The sequence below is a fragment of the Melozone crissalis genome, unplaced genomic scaffold, assembly GCF_028551555.1.
Source record: "Melozone crissalis strain CALT ecotype California unplaced genomic scaffold, PUWL_Pcris_2 ptg000033l_1, whole genome shotgun sequence".
NCBI lineage: Eukaryota > Metazoa > Chordata > Aves > Passeriformes > Passerellidae > Melozone > Melozone crissalis.
This window is the reverse complement of record NW_026535811.1, coordinates 7,832,335-7,851,660: the sequence shown is the minus strand read 5'-3', so window position 1 is coordinate 7,851,660 and position 19,326 is coordinate 7,832,335. Positions and strand designations below refer to the sequence as shown.

Sequence of the window (19,326 nt, the reverse complement as noted above, 5' to 3'; positions counted from 1 at the left end):
ACCAGTGCTGAAAACTAGTGGAGAGCTCTAATTAGGAAGAATCAAAAAGACAAATGTGTGGCCTTTGTTATAAAAAAAAACAAAAACCAAAGCAAATCCACCAAAAACCTAAAAGAAAGGAATTGTAGGACCAATCAGATTAACTTCAGTAAATGAAAAAATATGGGAACAAACTTCCATTTGTAAGCTCATAACTAAGAACAGGGACATGTGTAAGAGTCAACCAGGAAATGTCAAGAACAAATCACATTAAACCAAACTAAATTCCTTCCTTCTTGGGCCACCCAGGGCCTCAGAGGCAGAGCAGAAGTAGTTTATACCATTCAACTTGGACTTAAAGGGAGCTTTTGACCCTACTTTATATGACATTCACATAAGAAAAATAAGAACTTGCCAGTTGCTTACAGACCATCTGGAAATATCTTGGAGGGTATTTATTAAAATGGAAAGGTGTGCTGACTGCGTTTCTTGTGACCTGTGCTGGAGCTGGTACCAGTCAGGATTATACTCTTGACTTGACCAAGAGAATATGGACATTGCATTTGCAAGAGAATGTGCACATTGAATTTGTGAATTATATTTTGTTGGGAAGGACTACAAGGAAGCTGGAGGAAGTTTGGATCAAAATTGAACATGATCATGGATAAGTGATCCAGAAAAGAGGGCAAAAAGCCTTAAAGCAAGGAAAGAGGAGGCAAACCAGGAAGGCAAAGATCTGTACATGGGAATGATCATCTGCACAAATGCAAGATGAGAAACATCTGGTGGCAGAGCAGCTGCACAGAGGACAGCTGCAAACTGAGTAAGAGTCAAAAGCGTCCTGCTGCTGTGAGACGAGGAATGCTGGCAGGAACCAACAGGACTCCAGCACACAAGGCACATGAAGGGCTCCTTCTGCTTTAACCCCAGCTGGGGCACCCTGCCACATCTCCAGCACTGCAGCTCCATCAGCCAGCTGGGAGAGCAGGGCAAGGGGCAGAGCCCTTGGGGATGCTGGGCAAGAACTGATGGTGCAGCACATCTGGGAAGGGGTGGAAGTCTTTGCACATTTCAAGGCTGCTGCTGGAGGGGAGAATAATCTGTTTGTGGCAGCTCTAGAGAAAGAAGCAGTGGGTTTGCACTCAGAAAGAAGTTTCAGGTTAATATTAGTGAAATGCATACCAGGAGGGGTCCTAAGGAGTTGGACTAGACCCTGAAACCTCCTCTACTGAAGATCATTAAGAACAGGAACAATTAAGATTGTTCAACAATAAAAGCTGTTGTGAGGAACATCTGTCTTATTAGCCTATGTCAGGGTTGACAGAGCAGAGACCCTCCTGGGTTTTCTGCTCCTCTGCCTTAATTTTTCTGCCTGCACCAAGTGGTTTCAGTAGCCTTTAGTTCTGACATGTAGCTCTGGGTACAGAAAGCTAGAGGGACAGAGAAATTAAATTAAATTAAATTAGTCCCTGCTTTTATAAACCAAGAAGCTCAAAGTTAATTACACTGAAAATGCAAATAAAGGGTCTGCTCCAGACAGTGAGAAAACTCCCTCTGACTTTACTGCCCTAGGATCAAACCCAAAATGAAGAGCCTGCACTATTTTCCTTGACAATTGTTAATATGTGTGTTGAATAAAATACAAAATTACAAAGGAAATAAACTTGTCTGTAAAAGTCTTCATCCAACACTACTTAGGGTGCTGTTGTCTGAGTTGTAGTTTACTCATCCAGATGTATCTATTGTCTTTTGCCATAAAAAATGACTCAATCTGTCATCATCTTACCAGACTTGTTAAAAAGGGTAGGTTTGTCAAAAAAAAAAAAAAATTAGTTATTCTGTGGTTCATTTCTTTTTGCCATTGACCTATGTTGTATTGTGTCATATAATCAATCTGGTGTCTTGTGCAAGTGCATGAAAAATTTGTTTTGTTTAATAACAGTGTTCATTACTTTCTTCTATCATTGCTGATGCAAGATCTAGGAAACTGCTGGCCAAACACTGTATGTTGTGCAGTTAAATATTTCAAGATAAATTACAGTTCTAATGGCTGACATTCAGTGGCAGCCTGATTCATCCAGCTGCTGACATGAGTAATTTCAGGGATGATGTGTGCAATAGCAGAATTCTCATCTAATTACTCTGACAAAATAGATGTCTTGCAAACAGCTGTGGAACAGTCCAATCTTTAACCCTGTGCTCACAGCTGGATAATTGAATATGTGTTTATCCTATGTGATTCTCAGCTGATTGTGGCTCCAGGCTGGAAATCCTCTGCTGAATCTGTGCACGTTGGAGTCTGGTAAACTACAGCAATTGTGGAACTTGTCAGAATTTCCACATCAAACCCTGCTAAGTTAAGTGCTCAGTTAGAAGTCTTAAATTTAGCCAGAAATGACATCTAAAAGAGGGGTAAAACACAGGCTACTCCATGGCTCCAAGGACAGATAAAGGCTCCTCTCTGCCTATCAGCCAGAAGACAAGTGCTAAGGAATCAGTGGTCCAAAATCTAATGCCTGCATTGCTGGCTATTAGAACACTTTTAAAGTATAGCTCTCTGTTAGAATGCAAATAAACTCAAGAAAATGGCAATAACTCAGATTGGCAAATGACAGACTCCTCTGATAGCCTGGCAGATTGCTAGAAGTGGCCTTGAGCACCTTCACCAAAGAAAAAAGGCTTAATTTTAATTAATACTGGCAGTAATCTCCCTTTGGAGTTATTAGATTAGACAGTTATCAGATCACATAGTTACTAGTTCATGTTATACTCATAAAAACATCCCTTCTATGTTTTGGGAATAAAGTCAGAACTGTCAACATCTTTGACACCAAGGCAGGCATTTCTAACAGAGAAATGGACAAATCCAAGGGTTGCAATAAAGCCAAAGCAGTGTCTTTTCCACCAAAATAAAAATCTCAACAGAATTTTTCTGGTCTATGTGAAAGAAAACTTTGGAAGTCAGACAAGATTTTTTCCTCTAAGAAACTGAGTGTATACAGTGCCAAATAACTAGATAATCAGGATATTCACTGGAAAAAGAAATATGCAGTCCCAAATTTGGGTAAACCCCAAATCTGCTGCTACTTATATCTTCATTTCACGAACATTTCTGGAAAGGCCTGTCTCCTTTTTGTTGCAGACCAAGAATATTTTTGAAATCTCAAAAAATTCCGTAAAATGAGATTATTGTTCTCCATTAAGGTATCACAGCAATCATTACTTAAATAGTTTTAGCTGCCTGACAAAGAGTTGCTTAGAACTGATTCCAAGTGATGACATGCTAATGAAATCTTTGTGTACAGCAGATATTATTTGAGCACAGAGGTTCCCTTCCCTCCTCCATCAGCAGTTTGTGATAGACTCCACTGATCCTGGGACCTTAGTGAACTGTCCAGGAACACTAGAGAAGTTTTAGAACTTATTCTAGTTTAAAAATACCCACAAAACTTTAATTCTTAGCAGGACAACTTAACTTGCTAATTTCTGAGACCTTCTTATTTTAGAGCTGCATTGAAACAGGAGAGTAATCTCTTCAGAGAGTCAGTCTGGTTTCCATTGGATATTATCCCATGACTTGAGAAAATTCCATCACTGCTGCTAGCTCTCAAATGGATAAAGGAAAGATATTTTCCTTTATTGTTGATAATAGTCAGGGGTATAATGGGAATGAGGGAGAGGGAAAGGAAGATAAAGACATGAGTTTCTTTCATTTTATAAAACTGACCTAGGGGAGCAACGTGTAAAAATTGACAAAGCAGGCACAGACTCAGTGGCTGTAATAAAATGTCTTACCATGTGCTCTGGAGACATGGGGAATATATTGAGCTGAAACACAAAATATGAGCAACTGTCACTAAACCTCTGAGTAAATGATCTCCTGAACTGTAGGTCACAGCTGCTGTGTTCCCTCACAGGAATTAATTTCATCTTGTTGATAAACCTTTCTAGATATACTTCAAAGGTATCTGACCAAAAATTTCCCTGGGTCTGGTTTTGCATTGTTGTTTACCCTCATCCTGAAGAAAAGCCAACTGTATCTATAAATGTAGCTTCTATTACATCTCATACTTCCAATATTTCCATTTATAGATTAGAAATAGAATTTTTTAAAAAAAGAAGAAAGAAAGTAATCATGCAACTCAACAGAACACATTAATAATTGTAAACACATTATAATTTTTGACACATTAATAATTTTAATTAAGAATTTTAAAAGAAGAGTCCCAGATTTGAATTTAGCTGGCAGGCAGAGAGGAGAGGAGTGAATATCAACATGTGAAGATCACACTAGGAGCTGGAACAGTGGTCCCATAGCTGGTTTGGATTGCTATAAACCCTCAGAAATTTCTTACAGACCACCAGGTATCGTTATCATCAAGCTTTTAATTGAAAACACTATTTAAAATAGTGTTTAACATGGCTCTGTGGGTTAGCTGTGAACCCTTTAGCGTGGCCTCCTGGACCACCAGTGTTCTGCAGAGCATTTTTGGGAAGCACTGAACCAGACTGCACACATCGTACACCCCAACAAAACACGGCTGGGTCTGAAACAGAGGCACTCCTGCAACTGCACCATCTTCTCAAATAATGCACATGCCAACTCAACCTTCTTGGGAGCTGAACAACACAAAACCCTTTTGTTTTTTTCCCTACCCAAAGTTTATTTTTTATTTCTTTGGAGAAACAAGCGAATGGTGCCAAACCTCCGTTTCTGATTGTTTCTTGCAGGATCTTCCTCATATCTGGCAATGGTGTAATCTTTCAGGAAGCTAACTGTGAAAATAAGAAATATAAATTCCCCCCACACTGTGGAGTTATCATTCCAGAATAATTATGAGATCTATGAATCCAAAAATTAAAAAATTAAAACTAGCTTCTAAGTTGGTTTTATTTTTTTTTCCTCCTCTGAAAAATTTGTTCTTTTTTTTCCCTTCCCAAATCCACTAATGATGCTAGAGCTCTGTGTGTGGTCATTAGAGCATTTCAGCAACTTTCTGCAAATTCTTTACAGTTACTCTTTGCCTGCAGCAGTACAGGATTGTCTGTTTATTACCAGAGAAACGCACTGAGGAAATCAATGAGAAGGGAACTTATGGGGAAAGAATTGAGAAGGGAACTTGTGTGGAAGTGTCATAAATAACAGCAGCAAAACACCTCGACCCAGCCCTGTGTGCAGTCAGTGACAGAGTGGTCTCACACAAGAGCAGGGATGGGCTGCATCTTCCCCTGCCACCATTCTGCCTCCTTGCACCTCACAGGCACCTCAGGCAATCAGTGTAGAAAGGAGCCTTATTCACCTCTCCTCATATTCACCTTATTCACCTCTCCTCATGCACTCATTATCGACAGCTGTTGCATGGAATTGGCAACCAGGAACCTTTGCAAGTAGCAGCATCACAGAAAAAAAAAAAAAACACCAAAAAAACCCCACCCTAAAACCCCCAAAACAACCAAAAAAGAACTCCTTTTCTAAACCAGCTATTATTTCAAAATAAGTCTGTGGTTCCAGGACAGTATCTCACCTAATCTGGAGAGAAAATAGTGCTGTCACAGCACTTCTGTGCCCTTTGTATGCTCAATAGCCACGGTAATGCAGAGGTTTGGGTCAGAGTGGGAGTGGGAAAGGGTCACTTCAACAAAACTAATGCACAGGAGAGGTCTGCAAGGGAAAGGGGGAATCTGCCTTTAAAGAAAATGAAACCTACCCAGTTCTTGTCTCTATAGGTCTCTCTTGCAGTACTTTACATTCAGCATCAGTAATGGATGCTACTGGAGCATCCATTAGTGTTAGATAAATAATCATCCAAAGTTAGATTAATAATCAGTCCCATTTGTGTCCTAGGATTTTTTGTTTGTTTGTTGTTATCTGAACAGTTCTCTTTTTCCATGCAGTGCCAATGCTTAGGGGTAGCTGTCAACTCACTTTTTATTAATCTGAAACACATAAACTTCAAGCTTGCAAACCTGACTAGACAGTGTGAAAACAAATCCTGTGGCCTCACCTCAGCACTGTGCAGATTCACTGCCAAGTTCCCCTCTGGTGAAGGGGTTTGCTGGGACTATCCCATGCCTGCATACCTGGGGTAATTTGCCCCGAGCTGAGCCAAGCATCTCAAACTCGCGTGGAATTCCGTAAGATGAGAAATCCACCCTGAGGAATGATGCCCCTCCTCACCTCACGTTGCTGCCTGACCCCCCTTGCTGTAGATGATGTGTGTGTGTGTGCTTTCTTCAGCTGCCTTTCTGCCAACCCATCAGCTTTTGGCTTCTCTCCACAGGAAGCAGGGAGGCCGCGTTCACCTATGCCATTACCGCTGCCGGGGTCGCGCACGCTGTCACGGCCGCCTGCAGCCAGGGCAACCTCAGCAATTGTGGCTGTGACCGAGAGAAACAGGGCTACTACAACCAGGAGGAGGGCTGGAAGTGGGGAGGCTGCTCTGCGGATATCAGATACGGCATTGAGTTCTCCCGGAGGTTTGTTGATGCCCGAGAAATCAAAAAGAATGCACGGAGGCTGATGAACTTGCACAACAATGAGGCTGGAAGAAAGGTATTCCAGAAAGGATGAGGGATGGGAACTTGTGTGCTGGAGGATGGGGGGGAGGCTGGCTTGGTGGCAGGAGGCATTTCCTGAGAGCTCACCCCTCTCTCTGAGAGCTCACCCCTCTCTCTGATGTTATCCCGCACCCACATCAACCCATCTGTTCACCATTTTCCTCCGTTTCTTTTTACTCAGAGCTGGCCATGTATATATGGTACCTATAGTACCATGAATTACAGGTACTCCTGTAAAAATTTCTGCTTCCTAAGCCTTCTTTCTAGCCCTGATAACAGAGAGGACCTTGCTGGATCTGTTTAGCTGAAAATCACTGTTTTTCATCCAATTTGCAAAAATCTAACAAGGGATGTCTGGGCTTATGATGGGACAGAACTGCATTGCTCAACTTCCACAGCACTTCCAGATATTTATTCCAGTGAACCCCAAATCACTTATTTGACCCCAGCTCTAGTGAAATACACATAGTAGTACACAATGCACTTCTTAGCAGATGCACAACTGTCTCTTTGTAACTACAAAGAGCTTCAGAAGAAGAAGTTTCCTGTCTACAACCATGACTGAATTGCTTCTCATGGTAACAATAAACATCATGCATGGAGCTATGCTGATTTGTGTTCACCAATACTCATAGCTGTCAAAGCTTGTCCTTTAAAAAGTGTAACAAATCTTTCTGCATCATATATACTTACCTCAGGAGAGATTATACCCCTGTGTTGCAGAAAAATCCAATATACCAATATGGCAATCCAATAAAATCTACCTTCTTCTCTAGTCCCCAAAATAAGACTGAATTTTCCTCCTCTAAACCCATGTGTGCTTTCAGTCCTGCACTGGGCAGAGAGAGTAGAATTCTGTGGTAACAGAAACAATGCAATTATTTTACTGCCTGGATCTTGTTTGCTAGCACAGTTGCATTGGCCATGCACTGAAACAGAGGGTTTTGTATGGGCAGGGGTTCCCTGGGATGGAAATGCTACATAAATCCAGTGTGGTGAGAGAGGCATAATCTCAAGTGTAGAGAGAGCATGGGTACTTCAGTGATGGTTCACACTGAAACAGCCTTGAGGGCCACAGTGTTTTTTCCTAAAAATTGCTGCCACAGATATGAAAGAACTTCATTCAGCAATTGACATTGGAAAATCAGCTCCAGGTGTGATCACCTCACTTAGGCTGGGAATTTCAGCTCAGCATCACAAATTGTGTTTGGAGGCAAAACAAGATGGAAGTCAACTCTTAAACTTGCCAGGGAGGATTTATTACTGCTAGATGCATTCCCATCCCTGCCTAAAGTGGCATCCTCTGTGCTGTGTGTGTGCCACCCCCATGGAGATCCTGAGGCAGGTCCTGCTTGGAACAGGCCACACTCTAGATGTGAAAGGGGGACAAAAGAGCAAAAGGAGATACTGAGATGGAAAACAGTGAAGTCCCAAGGACAGAAAGAGCTCATTATGTGAACCAGGCATTGATCATGGGTCCCCCAATTCTAAATACAGCCCAGTAACCACCAGACCACATTGCTGATTCTTATGAAGCACATTATATTTTACTTTTCATCAGAATTTCATAAGCAGATGGACATAAGCAAACCAAATAAATGTATGTTTTTACAGATACTTCTGGTAGCAGAATTCATGCAAATAATTTTTTTTAACAATTCTAAATTTATTTTCAAATGTTCTTGCAAAAAACAAATGATACCACTTTCATATTTTAAGAAAGGAATACAAAGGTTTGCAATACCAATAATATATTTTTCCCATTTTAAAAAATAGAAATAATATTTTGGAATTTATTAACTTTTTCTGCATTTTTCAGCAGTTAGTTATACCCATAGCTGTTCATTAATTCATTGTATTACTTTCAAAAGCTAAGAATGACTGAAAGGATTTGGTGTAGTTTTTTGCTTTTAAGTATAATCCATAAAATGCAGAGGAATGTGCTAATATAAAACATGGTTTTGGGGGTCAAGTTTAGAAATAATGTTGGTGTTATGATATATATTCCCTTTAATTGAATATTCAGAGTTGTACAGCAAATAATATTTAGTGATATTGGTTCTTCTGAGATAATTTGCTGCTTGTATAAATTAGACATTTTGAATTCAAGTCTGACTGACTCTCTGGACAATCTGTTGCATTTTTCAGTAGTTATTTATACCCATAGCTGTTTCATTATATTGCTTTCAAAAGCTAAGAATGACTGAAAGGATTTGGTGTAGTTTCCTACAGAGATGTCACAGCACTTTTCACCATTTAAAATACCCTGCATTCACATCTGTAATGGTAAGGCCTGCAGCTCTTTTTTAGTCATTCCAAATTGACTTTTTGAGTTAGCTAAGAAGAACAACTTTTAGCCAACAAATATACTACCTTCCTTTTAGTCTTCTTTTTGAATCTCAGAGCCTTCCAAGTCAGAAACATGAGGAAAAAAGGACACAAAAAGCTCCCAACCGCACATCCAATTGTTTCCAACTTGCTCTGAAGTCAGTGGTAGGCCCTTGATGACCCCACTGAACATCTCCCACGTGGCCAGAGGTTCATTGCTGGGATCATTAATCAAGACTCTGGCCACCAGTTTTGCCCCCCCAGCAATTATTTGAGTGCTCTTTTATACCACCACAAGGACTTTCTCATGTGCCCTCCGAAATCTTGCCCATTCTCCACCTTTTCCAGTACTTGCGCCGCACATACCTGGGTGTCAGTGGGGTTTGTAAGTACAGCAGTGTGGCTTTAATAATTTCCCTTTGTTGCGATGCTCTCAAAAGCTGGCCTTCACTGCTGGTACTTCAATGCTGCTAAAATCAGAGCCCAGAGGAATTCTTCTTTGTGAAACAAGCAGCATGCTGTAAAAATAATTGCACAAACTTTGCAAACAGATGAGGGGAAAAACAGTCTTGGGGAGGTCTTTTACTTCTGTTGAGATGTTCAATATAACCCTCTAATAAATGATCTCATTGGAAAAAAAAAAAAGACATTTAGGCTTCTCAGGGAATTTCTGATGACTGCGGAATGAATGAATGCCCTAATTTCCCCACACTGCATCCTTTATGGCTCTGCACTGAATTTCTAAGAATTGTTTCAGCTAATGGCAGGTTTGCAAAGCTTCTGCTAAATTTGCGATAGGAAGCGCCAGTGAAAAAAAAATCATAATCTCGTCATTGGTGTAATTTGGAATAAATAAATGCTCAGGGATTCCTGGTGGCACAAGACTCTCCTGATGGAAGATTTATGTTTGGTGGCAAAGCAGCACTGCACGGTGTGAGAGAGCAGAGGAACAAAATTCCCTGTCAGTTCCTAAACATCTGCTGTGATTTGGGATGGAAAGAACAAGTGTGGTACATGAAAACAAGCCCCCAAAGGAGGACTAGTGTAAGTCTAAGACAAATGTTACTGAAAGAACGTTTTGTTGCAAATCTGAAAGATTACAGAGAGATCTGTGGGCAAAACTTTGACAGAGTAATGAAAAATTAAATACCAACAAACCAATTCAGCTTTGATGCTGTTTTATGAGACAACCTTCTACCATGTATTTTTAGAAATAAGTATCTTTATACTGGGATAAATGAACTCAGAGTAACATCTGGGAACACACATCATTAAGCTTAACTTTTTGTTGAAAGTTTCAAAACAATGACTGTCTCACACGGGAAATCTCATTTATAAAAATGGAGGTTTCTGTTTGTTTTTATGGGGCGAGTTAAAAGAACAAACTGACAAATTGGTAGCAGATTGCAGCTTTTACCAAAGAGTAGAAATGTTTCTAACAGTTTATCAATCAATTAGGCTCTTACAACAGACAGTGACTGTGGTTATGTGGAGAGAAATTGGCCCTTCCAGAAACACACCCATCACTCTGACTGCCAGCAGCTCTGCCTGACACCATCCCAATATTTACTCCTTTTGTTACACCAATGGGGTTTTCCTGCTGTTTTTTTTTTTTGTTTTTTTTTTTTTTTTTTTTGGAATGCCGGGAAGATGACAACAGCTTATTTTACATATGAAACAATAAGAGTGTGGGGAAAAAACAAATAATTCAGGCTCTCTTCAGAAGAGATTTTTCAATTATTTGGGACAACATTTCTACCTAAGACATTTTTTTTCTCATAGTTTCTGGTGCAATAGGCCTGTGGTACTGGGAAGGGATTCTTTTGCTGACTTCCCTTGGCTGTAGAACTGCTAATGAGGTGATTTGTTGATTACCATTAATTACATATATACATATATAAAGATACAAAATTTATAATTATAATATAATATAATATAATATAATATAATATAATATAATATAATGTTATGTTATATTACATTATATTTACATAAACATTTATAAATATAAATATAAATATATAAATAAATATATAAATAAATATATATGGTGTGTGCACATAATTATGGATATTTATGCATATTTATGTAGATGGTCTGTGCATACTTTGTATAAGACAGTGTTTGCTCCCTTCACTTCATGTGAAGCACTGTAATTAGTCAGCTCATTCCTGCAGGATGCACAGTGCCTAATTTGCTGCAGGCTGCCCACACTGTCACCTGACAGGATGTAAAGATACGAAGCAATGCCCAGAAAAAGACTCTGAATAAAATGTTCTGAAGTCACAGTGAAGGCTGAATCCCAGCTTCAAACGTGAAAGCCATCTAATTTTATGCTGTTATAAGCCTAAAGTATTCTTTAAAATGTGACTTTGTTTCCTAAGTCATTTCAGGGATGCAAAGAATGTTACTTTCCAGGTTTTACAGCCTCGGGTCTATCATTTACTGAAAGTTTCTTTCTCTAAAAGTGACAAATTATTTCACTACACATCCCTTGTGAGAACCTTTCTTTCACAAAAGAAAAGTTTTCAATAGTTGTGCTTCATGCCATATTTTCAATCTTCCCACTTGAAGTGATTTGCAGTCAGTTACATAAATCTAATTTCAAAAATTTTGGTGTTACAGCTTGGGTATGTTAGATGGATAACTAAGGACTTATCCATGTGTCCTGAGTATGCAAGCTTTTGTTTAAAATCTCATGAGGATAGATCTCCTGCTTCCAGTTGGGCTGGATTTGTTAGCTCATTTTTTTCTTCCAGAAACACACCCTAACACAGACTGCCAGCAGCTACATCTGGTACTACCCTGCTTTTTGAGCAATTTGCTTTAAAATTAGAGGGGGCAATAGCCAAATATTTTAGGACTTGCTAAATGGTTTTATTCAAGAAGTGTGCATGCCCATGCATACCATGTAATGCATGCAAGGCATGTATCAAACATCCAGTGAAATATCACTGCACGACCTCAAACCTGACACATCTGTTCTGCCTGACAGAATAAAACTACCAGTGAAATATTTTTAACTATTTCAGGTGATATTTTACCTTTAAGGTTTACAACAAATTCCTTAGAAAACAGAGTGGAACACTGCAAGCACGATTTGGGGATGGTGAGGAGGATACTTCTGAAGGAAATAGTTTTGCAACATTTTACTCTATTAAGAATATTCAGAATGTTTTAACCAATTGCAGCAGTTTGTTGCTTCAAAATTTATTTTCTCTTCTCCTAGAAAGTAGAGAATAAACACTGATGGCTAAGGCTATTGTTCATCCTCATAACAGCAGGGACATCCCTCAAATGGGCAGCAGGTCCCAAAATGCTGGGTTAATTTTCCTGGTGGCCAAGAGGAGAACTTGTGTAAGGAGTGCAGTGGGCTTTCCTCAGTTTTTCAACACATTAAGTGGGGACTTATGGAACAGAGAGGCAAGTGGAGGGCGGGAAGAGGTGAATTGATACCCCCAGGCACCCCTGATGGTCCCCAGCCCTGCTCACTCTGGCAAGTGGCAGGGAAAATCCAGTTCATGCTGTGTCTGGACAGAAAAGCAGAGGCTCCCTGGTCCCATTAAACTAAACAACAAGGAAAGCAAGGATGTGACAAGAGGAATAAACACAGTAACTCAGTTCCCCATCCCACAGAACATAAATTCTGTTGTGATGCTTGATGGAACAGCTTCACAGAGGAGCAGAAAGAAAGCCATGCAGCTGAAGTGCCCTTATTCCTCTCCTGCTGGCTCCATGCTCCCTCTTCGCAGGAAAGGAACACAACCCAAGGAGACACACCATGAACTGCTCAATTTTGGGCTCTGTGATCTGCTGTTAACAAAGAATAATTTCAGGACATTTGTATTAGAACAGTAGCAAGCCATCAGCTCTCCTGGCTGCAGCTGCATGAACACCAAAGAAGTGGTGACATCTTGTGACCAGAATTTGGTAGTTATTACCCAAAACAAAAGTTGATCACTTGCATATTTGATGAGGCAAAACTCCTCAAGTCTTTTATTTCTTTTTGATGCTTCAGTCAAAAAGTTATATGGATTTTGTTACATTCAACACTTGGTCCAACAATGTGCATTTCCCTTAAGGAAAACAAAAACCAGCAGAGGTAAGCCAAAACACGTGCACACACAAAATGTAACTATTGTTTTTTTATATATATATCTATATATCTATATATCTATATATCTATATCTATATCTATATATATATATATATCTGTATCTGGTGTTATGCAGTTGAGTCTAGATATGGAACTTGAAAAGGTGAATTTCTTTTATTGCACATAATTGTGTTGTATTTGTATGTAACTATTGTTTTTACATACATATATGTACTATTATTTATATATTTATTTATTTATTTATACATATATATATATATATATATATATATATATAATTTATAGTTTTTATTCAAATAGGATTTTTACTATGTACAGAAACTGTATCTGATGTTCTGATGTTATGCAGTTGGGTCTAGATATGAAACTTGAAAAAGTGAATTTCTTTTAATGCATATAATTTTGTTTCATTTTGGTCTTCACAAGTCTTTTTCTACTTAACTGGCAGCAGGCAGCCCTCAAATTGCATTTTAAATGTATGATTTGTATAGGTATAAAAAATGTGGGATTAAGAAAGCTTTAGCATTCTATTTCACAATTCATTTAACAAAGTAGCAGTAGTTAGAAAATTTTACTTGGCAAGATCATACTGGGGTGGGATGTGGAAAAGGGACCTGAGAAATGTTCCTATGATTAATCTGAGGCAGCGCAGCCCAACGATGGGAATTTCCTCTTTGGGAGGTAGATGTTGCTGTAAACCATTCAAGATTAGATATCAGGCACTGACATATGACAAATGAAACTGCTGAGAGAGTGGCTCATTGGAGCTAATGATTTTCAATCTTTAATTAAGCACCTAGCTTGGCACAGTGTCTTAGATTTGAGTGAATAAGTACCTTCAGGGCTCAGGGTCAGAGCTTTGATGGGAATTTTCCTCAGGAAAGCTGAGCTGGAGGGACTTTTAGGAAGCCAAATGTTAGTTACTCTTCATTCAGAGCATTGAGCAAACAGGGTCAGATCCAGCCACCTTTTCCAGGTCCCATGGCACCTCCCTGGCTAGTGGGAAGCTGCTCAAGGCACCACACAGAGAGAAATAAATTCCTCTGGAGGGCCAGAACATGCTGGCCTGTCAGCAAGGAAGGGCACTCTGGATGGAAAGAGGGGAAAAAATGCTGCTCAGAATCTGCTTAGGTTGGGCCTTGTATTCCCTGAACCTCCAAGTCTTTGGGCACAATTTTATACCCACAGCTGACTGTGGGCACACAAATTATAGCATTCAGGAATTTAACTACCTGATGATTGGGCCTCTGCTCAGAGTTGTAACCCCAAGCATTCCACATTCATGAGAGAAGCCTCCAAAAAAATTTAAAAAACCTGCAAGATTGGCCTCAGGAGCATGAATTAATACTTTTTGAAACTTCTGATTTTTTTGAGCCTGCATGGCTTTCATTTGCAAATCCTCCCACCTTCAAAAATAGTGGGAATCTTTGAAAAAACACAGCAGTGAAATCAGGTTTCTGCTCACCAAAATGAATCACAAAACTGGACCTTCAAGCAAAAAAAGCAAAAAAAAAAAAAAAAAAAAGTCTTGATATTTTTATCAAGACTTAGGATAAAGTTGCTGGAAATTGTACTATAGAGGCTGTGACGTAGTGTCTATAAATAATATATATAATGTATGTAATAATGTACATAAACATCAGCATCTCAACCAAATACACACAGGCAAACAATTATTATACAGACAGGCATAGATATAGATATAGATATAGATATAGCCATAAAATTAAAATATACATTTCCAAAGATGTCACCCAGGACACCAAAATGGATGATGTCTGTCTTTCAGGATCAATGACACTTTCTAGTGTATCAGGGAAGGACATCAGAGGCACCTTGGGACAGTGTTGAAGTCACAGAAGAATAAGGAGAACTCATGAACTTCACCTCCTCCCACTCTTAGCAAGTTACTGACTTGGCTTTTTCAACCAAAATGTAGACTCCAGAAACATATGTAGGGCATGACAAAATATGGACCCTTCAGCAATATTTACTGCTCAGGGAGGAGTACAACTCAAGAATGACAGACAGATCCCATTGTCAGTGCTTTCCTGGAAATCCTCAGATCCTTGTGCTCTTTGCTGGAGGTGTAAAAGTTGCATCCATCCATCTCTTGTCATGGATTTTGCTGCAGTTCTTACAGCTGCATGTTGAGAAAGCTGTAGGAATGGGTTGGTTTCAACAAAACCAAACATTTTTCAGCACAGCTTCATGTCGAGCACAACTTCTAAGCATGTTTTAATACCTATATATATATACAAACACGTCTAAATATCAATAGATTATTTGAACCCAGATTTATGCAACGGGATTGAAATCTTTCTTAGGGGTCTTTGGAGAAAGACCTTCTCCATAGGCCAGAAATGGATACAGAGGAGACCCTGGAGACCCCTAAAAGACCCCAGAGTGTGTCACAGTGCATCCATCTCCTCACTGCCACTGAAATGCTGCTGCTGCTGCAGAAGAAGGTGGCAAGTTTTCTCTTCTGTCAGTATGTGAGACAGGAAGGTGATGCAGTGCATTCCAGTGTCTACAAAAAACCCAGCTCCTCACAGCCTTGCTGATTTTCTTCTCTTAGAGCAGTTGCAGCTATAGGAATTTCTTCCCCAACTCAGTTTCCCTTCCTGGGAAACATCTTTTCTGCCCCTGATAGGATAACTTGACTTTCACCCTGGTAAAGCCTGTGATTCCAGAAGGTCTAAGGTATGACCAGGCTGAGGTCAGACCTCAGCAGGGGCTGCAGCTCCTCCTGAGGGGAACAGGAGGGGCAGGCCCTGAGCTCTGCTCTCTGGGACCAGGGACAGGAGCTGGGAATGGCTGGAGCTGGGTCAGGGCAGGGTCAGGCTGGAGATCAGGGAAAGGTTCTTCCTCCTGTTCAGGCACTGTCAGGCTCCCCAGGGAATGGTCACGGCCCCAAGGCTGCCAGAAGTGTTTGGAAAATGCTCTCAGGGATGCACAGGGTGGGATTTTGGAATTGTCCTGAGCTGGACTTGAAGAGCCCCTTCCAGCTCAGGATGTTTTATGATTCATGCATAGGTTGCTCAGCTATCTCGTATTTGCTACCATATGTTGGTAAGGGAGAATCAAATCCAAATATTCTCTTTAATACTGAAACCCCAGAAATTTGGGAAAAAACAAACCATACAATTTAAGTGAAACTCAAACAACTCAGGAGGGTGCCCTCTATTTGCAGGGATAACCAGATCTGTACAGCTTTTATTTTAAGGCCAGTTTCTGAAGCAGTAAGCATTTTTTACTCCCTCCTACTTCATTATGCCATTGTACTCAGATTTCGGCCCTTTTATCCCTTGCCCATTTCAGTCATGTTCTGGGATCTGCAGCGAAACCGCTACAGGAGATGGTCTGCAGCATCAGTAATGCTTCCAGACAAGCTCCCTGGCTCATGTTTCTTTGTTAGCATCCCGTTGCGAAGGGGAAAGATCGGCCTGCTTTGTTCTTAGGCCCTGATTTTCATAAGCTAATGATGACTGTGGGTGTAATTATGGTCAGCCTTAAGTGGTAACGCAAGGGCAGGAAAACAGAGAGGCGCTTCCTTGGGGCTGCCTTCCCCCTGCTGCACACACGGGGCGGGAGGATGCTGCTGCCTTCCCCCTGCACAACCTGGCCCAGTGTCCTGGTTCAGGGCAAATTTGGGAGAGAACCCCCAGAGGGGCTCCTCTAGGAAAGCAGATTCAATCGGCCCCTCCCCACAACTGGTGTGGGAGAAAATACCTCCTTGGAGAAAAGTGGAAAAAACCCGTTTATTAAACAATAAAACTTAATGAATAAACCCCTTGCTGCTCCAAAAGAGATGACAAACTCAGAAAGTCCCCTCCCCCAGTTGCAGTTCAGCTCACTCAGTCTCTTGTCACTCAGTCTCTGTCAGTCCCTCCAGTGCTGGAAATGCCACAGCCCAGGCCCGGCCCGGTGCCCACAGCTGGAGCTGCCGGTGCTCTGCTGGGTGTTCTGTCCAGAGCAGGGTTGAACAGGTCCAAGGAAAAGGGAAAAAGGAAAAAACCACAGTCCAGGGAAGTTCTTTGCCTCAGCTAGCTAAAACTAAAAGCAAAGGAGAACCCTGTCCCACTGTCTGTCCATCCACAGACAGCACAGTCCAGGGGCAGGGATGTGGAGGAGCGAGTGCAGTGTCTGAAAACAATCTGTGTGCTTCTTCTCTGGCCCCTTCACTCTCTGGAACAAGTCTTAAAGGTGCAAAACTTATTATTTAGCACAGAACAAGACAATTGGGGATAAAAGCATCATATAGTCAACCTAGGACACCTGGGAAGGAGGGATGTGCTGGGCGTGGCACGGCTGGGCTGCAGCAGAAACAGCAGTGTGGCAATGGGGCATCAATCTGAGCTGCCACCCTCAAGTTTGTGTCTCCTCTGACTCTGAATTAAATCCCTCTGGCTGAACCTCCTCTACAACAGCAATGCATTTCTCTTGTCTCATGGTTAACAGTACTCCGTTGAGCAGGAGAGAAGAGAAATGCATTGCTTTCACTCCTTCAGTGAATTTTTTTCCCTCTAATGCTGTGTTATCATTGCCCTGGTGGAAAAATAATGTATCTGTGGCTGATTGTTTGCTGAATAGTTGGACTAAATACTGCAAAAATAAGTGCTGCTTTTTAAGGGGATGGGACATTCTGTGTGTGGAATAGTTGGTAAGTTTACCACTGGTGGTGTTGCTATAGGTACATAGGAAAAATCTTTAATTGTGCAGTGAATATAGGATCATAAAATGGTTTGGGTTGTAGGTGACCTTAGAGATCATCTAGTTTACAGCTCTCTGCATGTAGGCTTGTTCAGTCACACAGTAGATACTGTTCTTCTTAAGCATTCTTTCATCATTACTTAAAGCAATTAAATATTTTGAATCTTATACCACTTAACCCCTAAACCCATTCTTGTTTTCTGTTTTCAAAATGAAAATGATTTGAAAAAAATGTGAAGTCCCCTGTGGCTCTAAAGATATGTCTCCTAAAACGTAAGTAAATATTCTCCAGCATTTGGAAAAAGAATGGAAATGTTTTCCCCAAAAAAAGACAAAACACTGTATTTCCAACCAGGTGCCACTTGAAACAAAATGTTATGAGCATTGTGCTGGGAGGTGAGAAGATTTATAAGCATTTTAAAGCATATATAAGCATTATAAAGCATAATTAGAAGCATTTGAAAAATTTCAACCAGCAGTAACGAATATTCATATGAACTAAACAGACTGAGGTTCAGGCAGGCTTGCGACATTATTTTCCTGCAGTAACAATATGCAAACGTCTGTACACATAGGTTCTCGAAGAAAGAATGAAATTGGAGTGCAAGTGTCATGGAGTTTCAGGTTCCTGCACAACCAAGACCTGCTGGACCACGCTCCCTAAATTCAGAGAGATTGGATATATTTTGAAAGAGAAATACAACGCCGCAGTGCAAGTGGAGGTGGTAAGAGCCAGTAGACTGAGGCAGCCAACCTTCCTGAAGATCAAGCAGATTAAGAGCTACCAGAAACCCATGGAAACGGATTTAGTGTACATTGAAAAGTCACCCAACTACTGTGAGGAGGACGCTTCCACGGGGAGCGTCGGTACCCAGGGACGGCTGTGCAACCGCACCTCTCCCAACGCGGACGGGTGCGACATGATGTGCTGCGGCAGGGGCTACAACACACACCAGTACACCAAGGTGTGGCAGTGCAATTGCAAATTCCACTGGTGCTGCTTTGTCAAGTGCAACACGTGCAGCGAGAGGACAGAGGTGTTCACTTGCAAATAGCGGCGCCGTGCGCGAGCAAAGAGCCGCGAGCGAGGAAAGTGGAGTACAACAAACAACGACAGCATCGTTTTGCACATCTGATCCTCCTGGGGGAAAGAACCCCAGCCAACACCACAACAACCACTCCCTCCCCACAACTACCTATTCTTCTAAGGATGGTGCATTTTGGCTGGCTGGCTGTTGTAACTGCTTTGGAAACAAGGGCAACAGGATTAAGGTGATGTTGACAACCACATGAAACTTTCTTTCTGTCTCTCTCTCTCATTTTTTTTTTTTTGAAACTACAATCTGGGTGTTGTAGAGGTCTCTTAGTGTTTTAAATTATACATATCAGAGAAGCTGATTGCATTGCAGCTCCCATGACATTAAAAGAAAACGACATTTTCTCCTATTTTGCAGCAACAAAACTGTCTGACCCTGTGCAAACAAAGACTTTTTTAAGGAAATGAAATCTTCACTGCCTAGAACACAGCGTTCTCTCTGCAAAAACCAAAATTTCTAAGAAAGCAGATAGAGAGAAAACAACAGGTAGGGAGCAAAATGTATGTCAGAAATACTCCACTATCAGTTTGGAAT

At 40.8% G+C, this 19,326-nt stretch overlaps 1 protein-coding gene across 2 annotated transcripts in view; it reads left to right on the top strand.

Moving 5' to 3' along the window:
- WNT7B (Wnt family member 7B) overlaps window positions 1-19,036 on the top strand; it is an 89,430-nt gene extending 70,394 nt beyond the window's left edge. For both annotated transcript variants that reach the window (XM_054281981.1, XM_054281980.1), the window contains exons 3-4: window positions 6,261-6,532; window positions 18,271-19,036. In XM_054281981.1, the coding sequence (XP_054137956.1) occupies window positions 6,261-6,532; window positions 18,271-18,750 (752 nt within the window). In that variant the 3' untranslated portion in view covers window positions 18,751-19,036. The remainder of the gene's footprint in view (window positions 1-6,260; window positions 6,533-18,270) is intronic.
- Window positions 19,037-19,326: the final 290 nt, after the last annotated feature.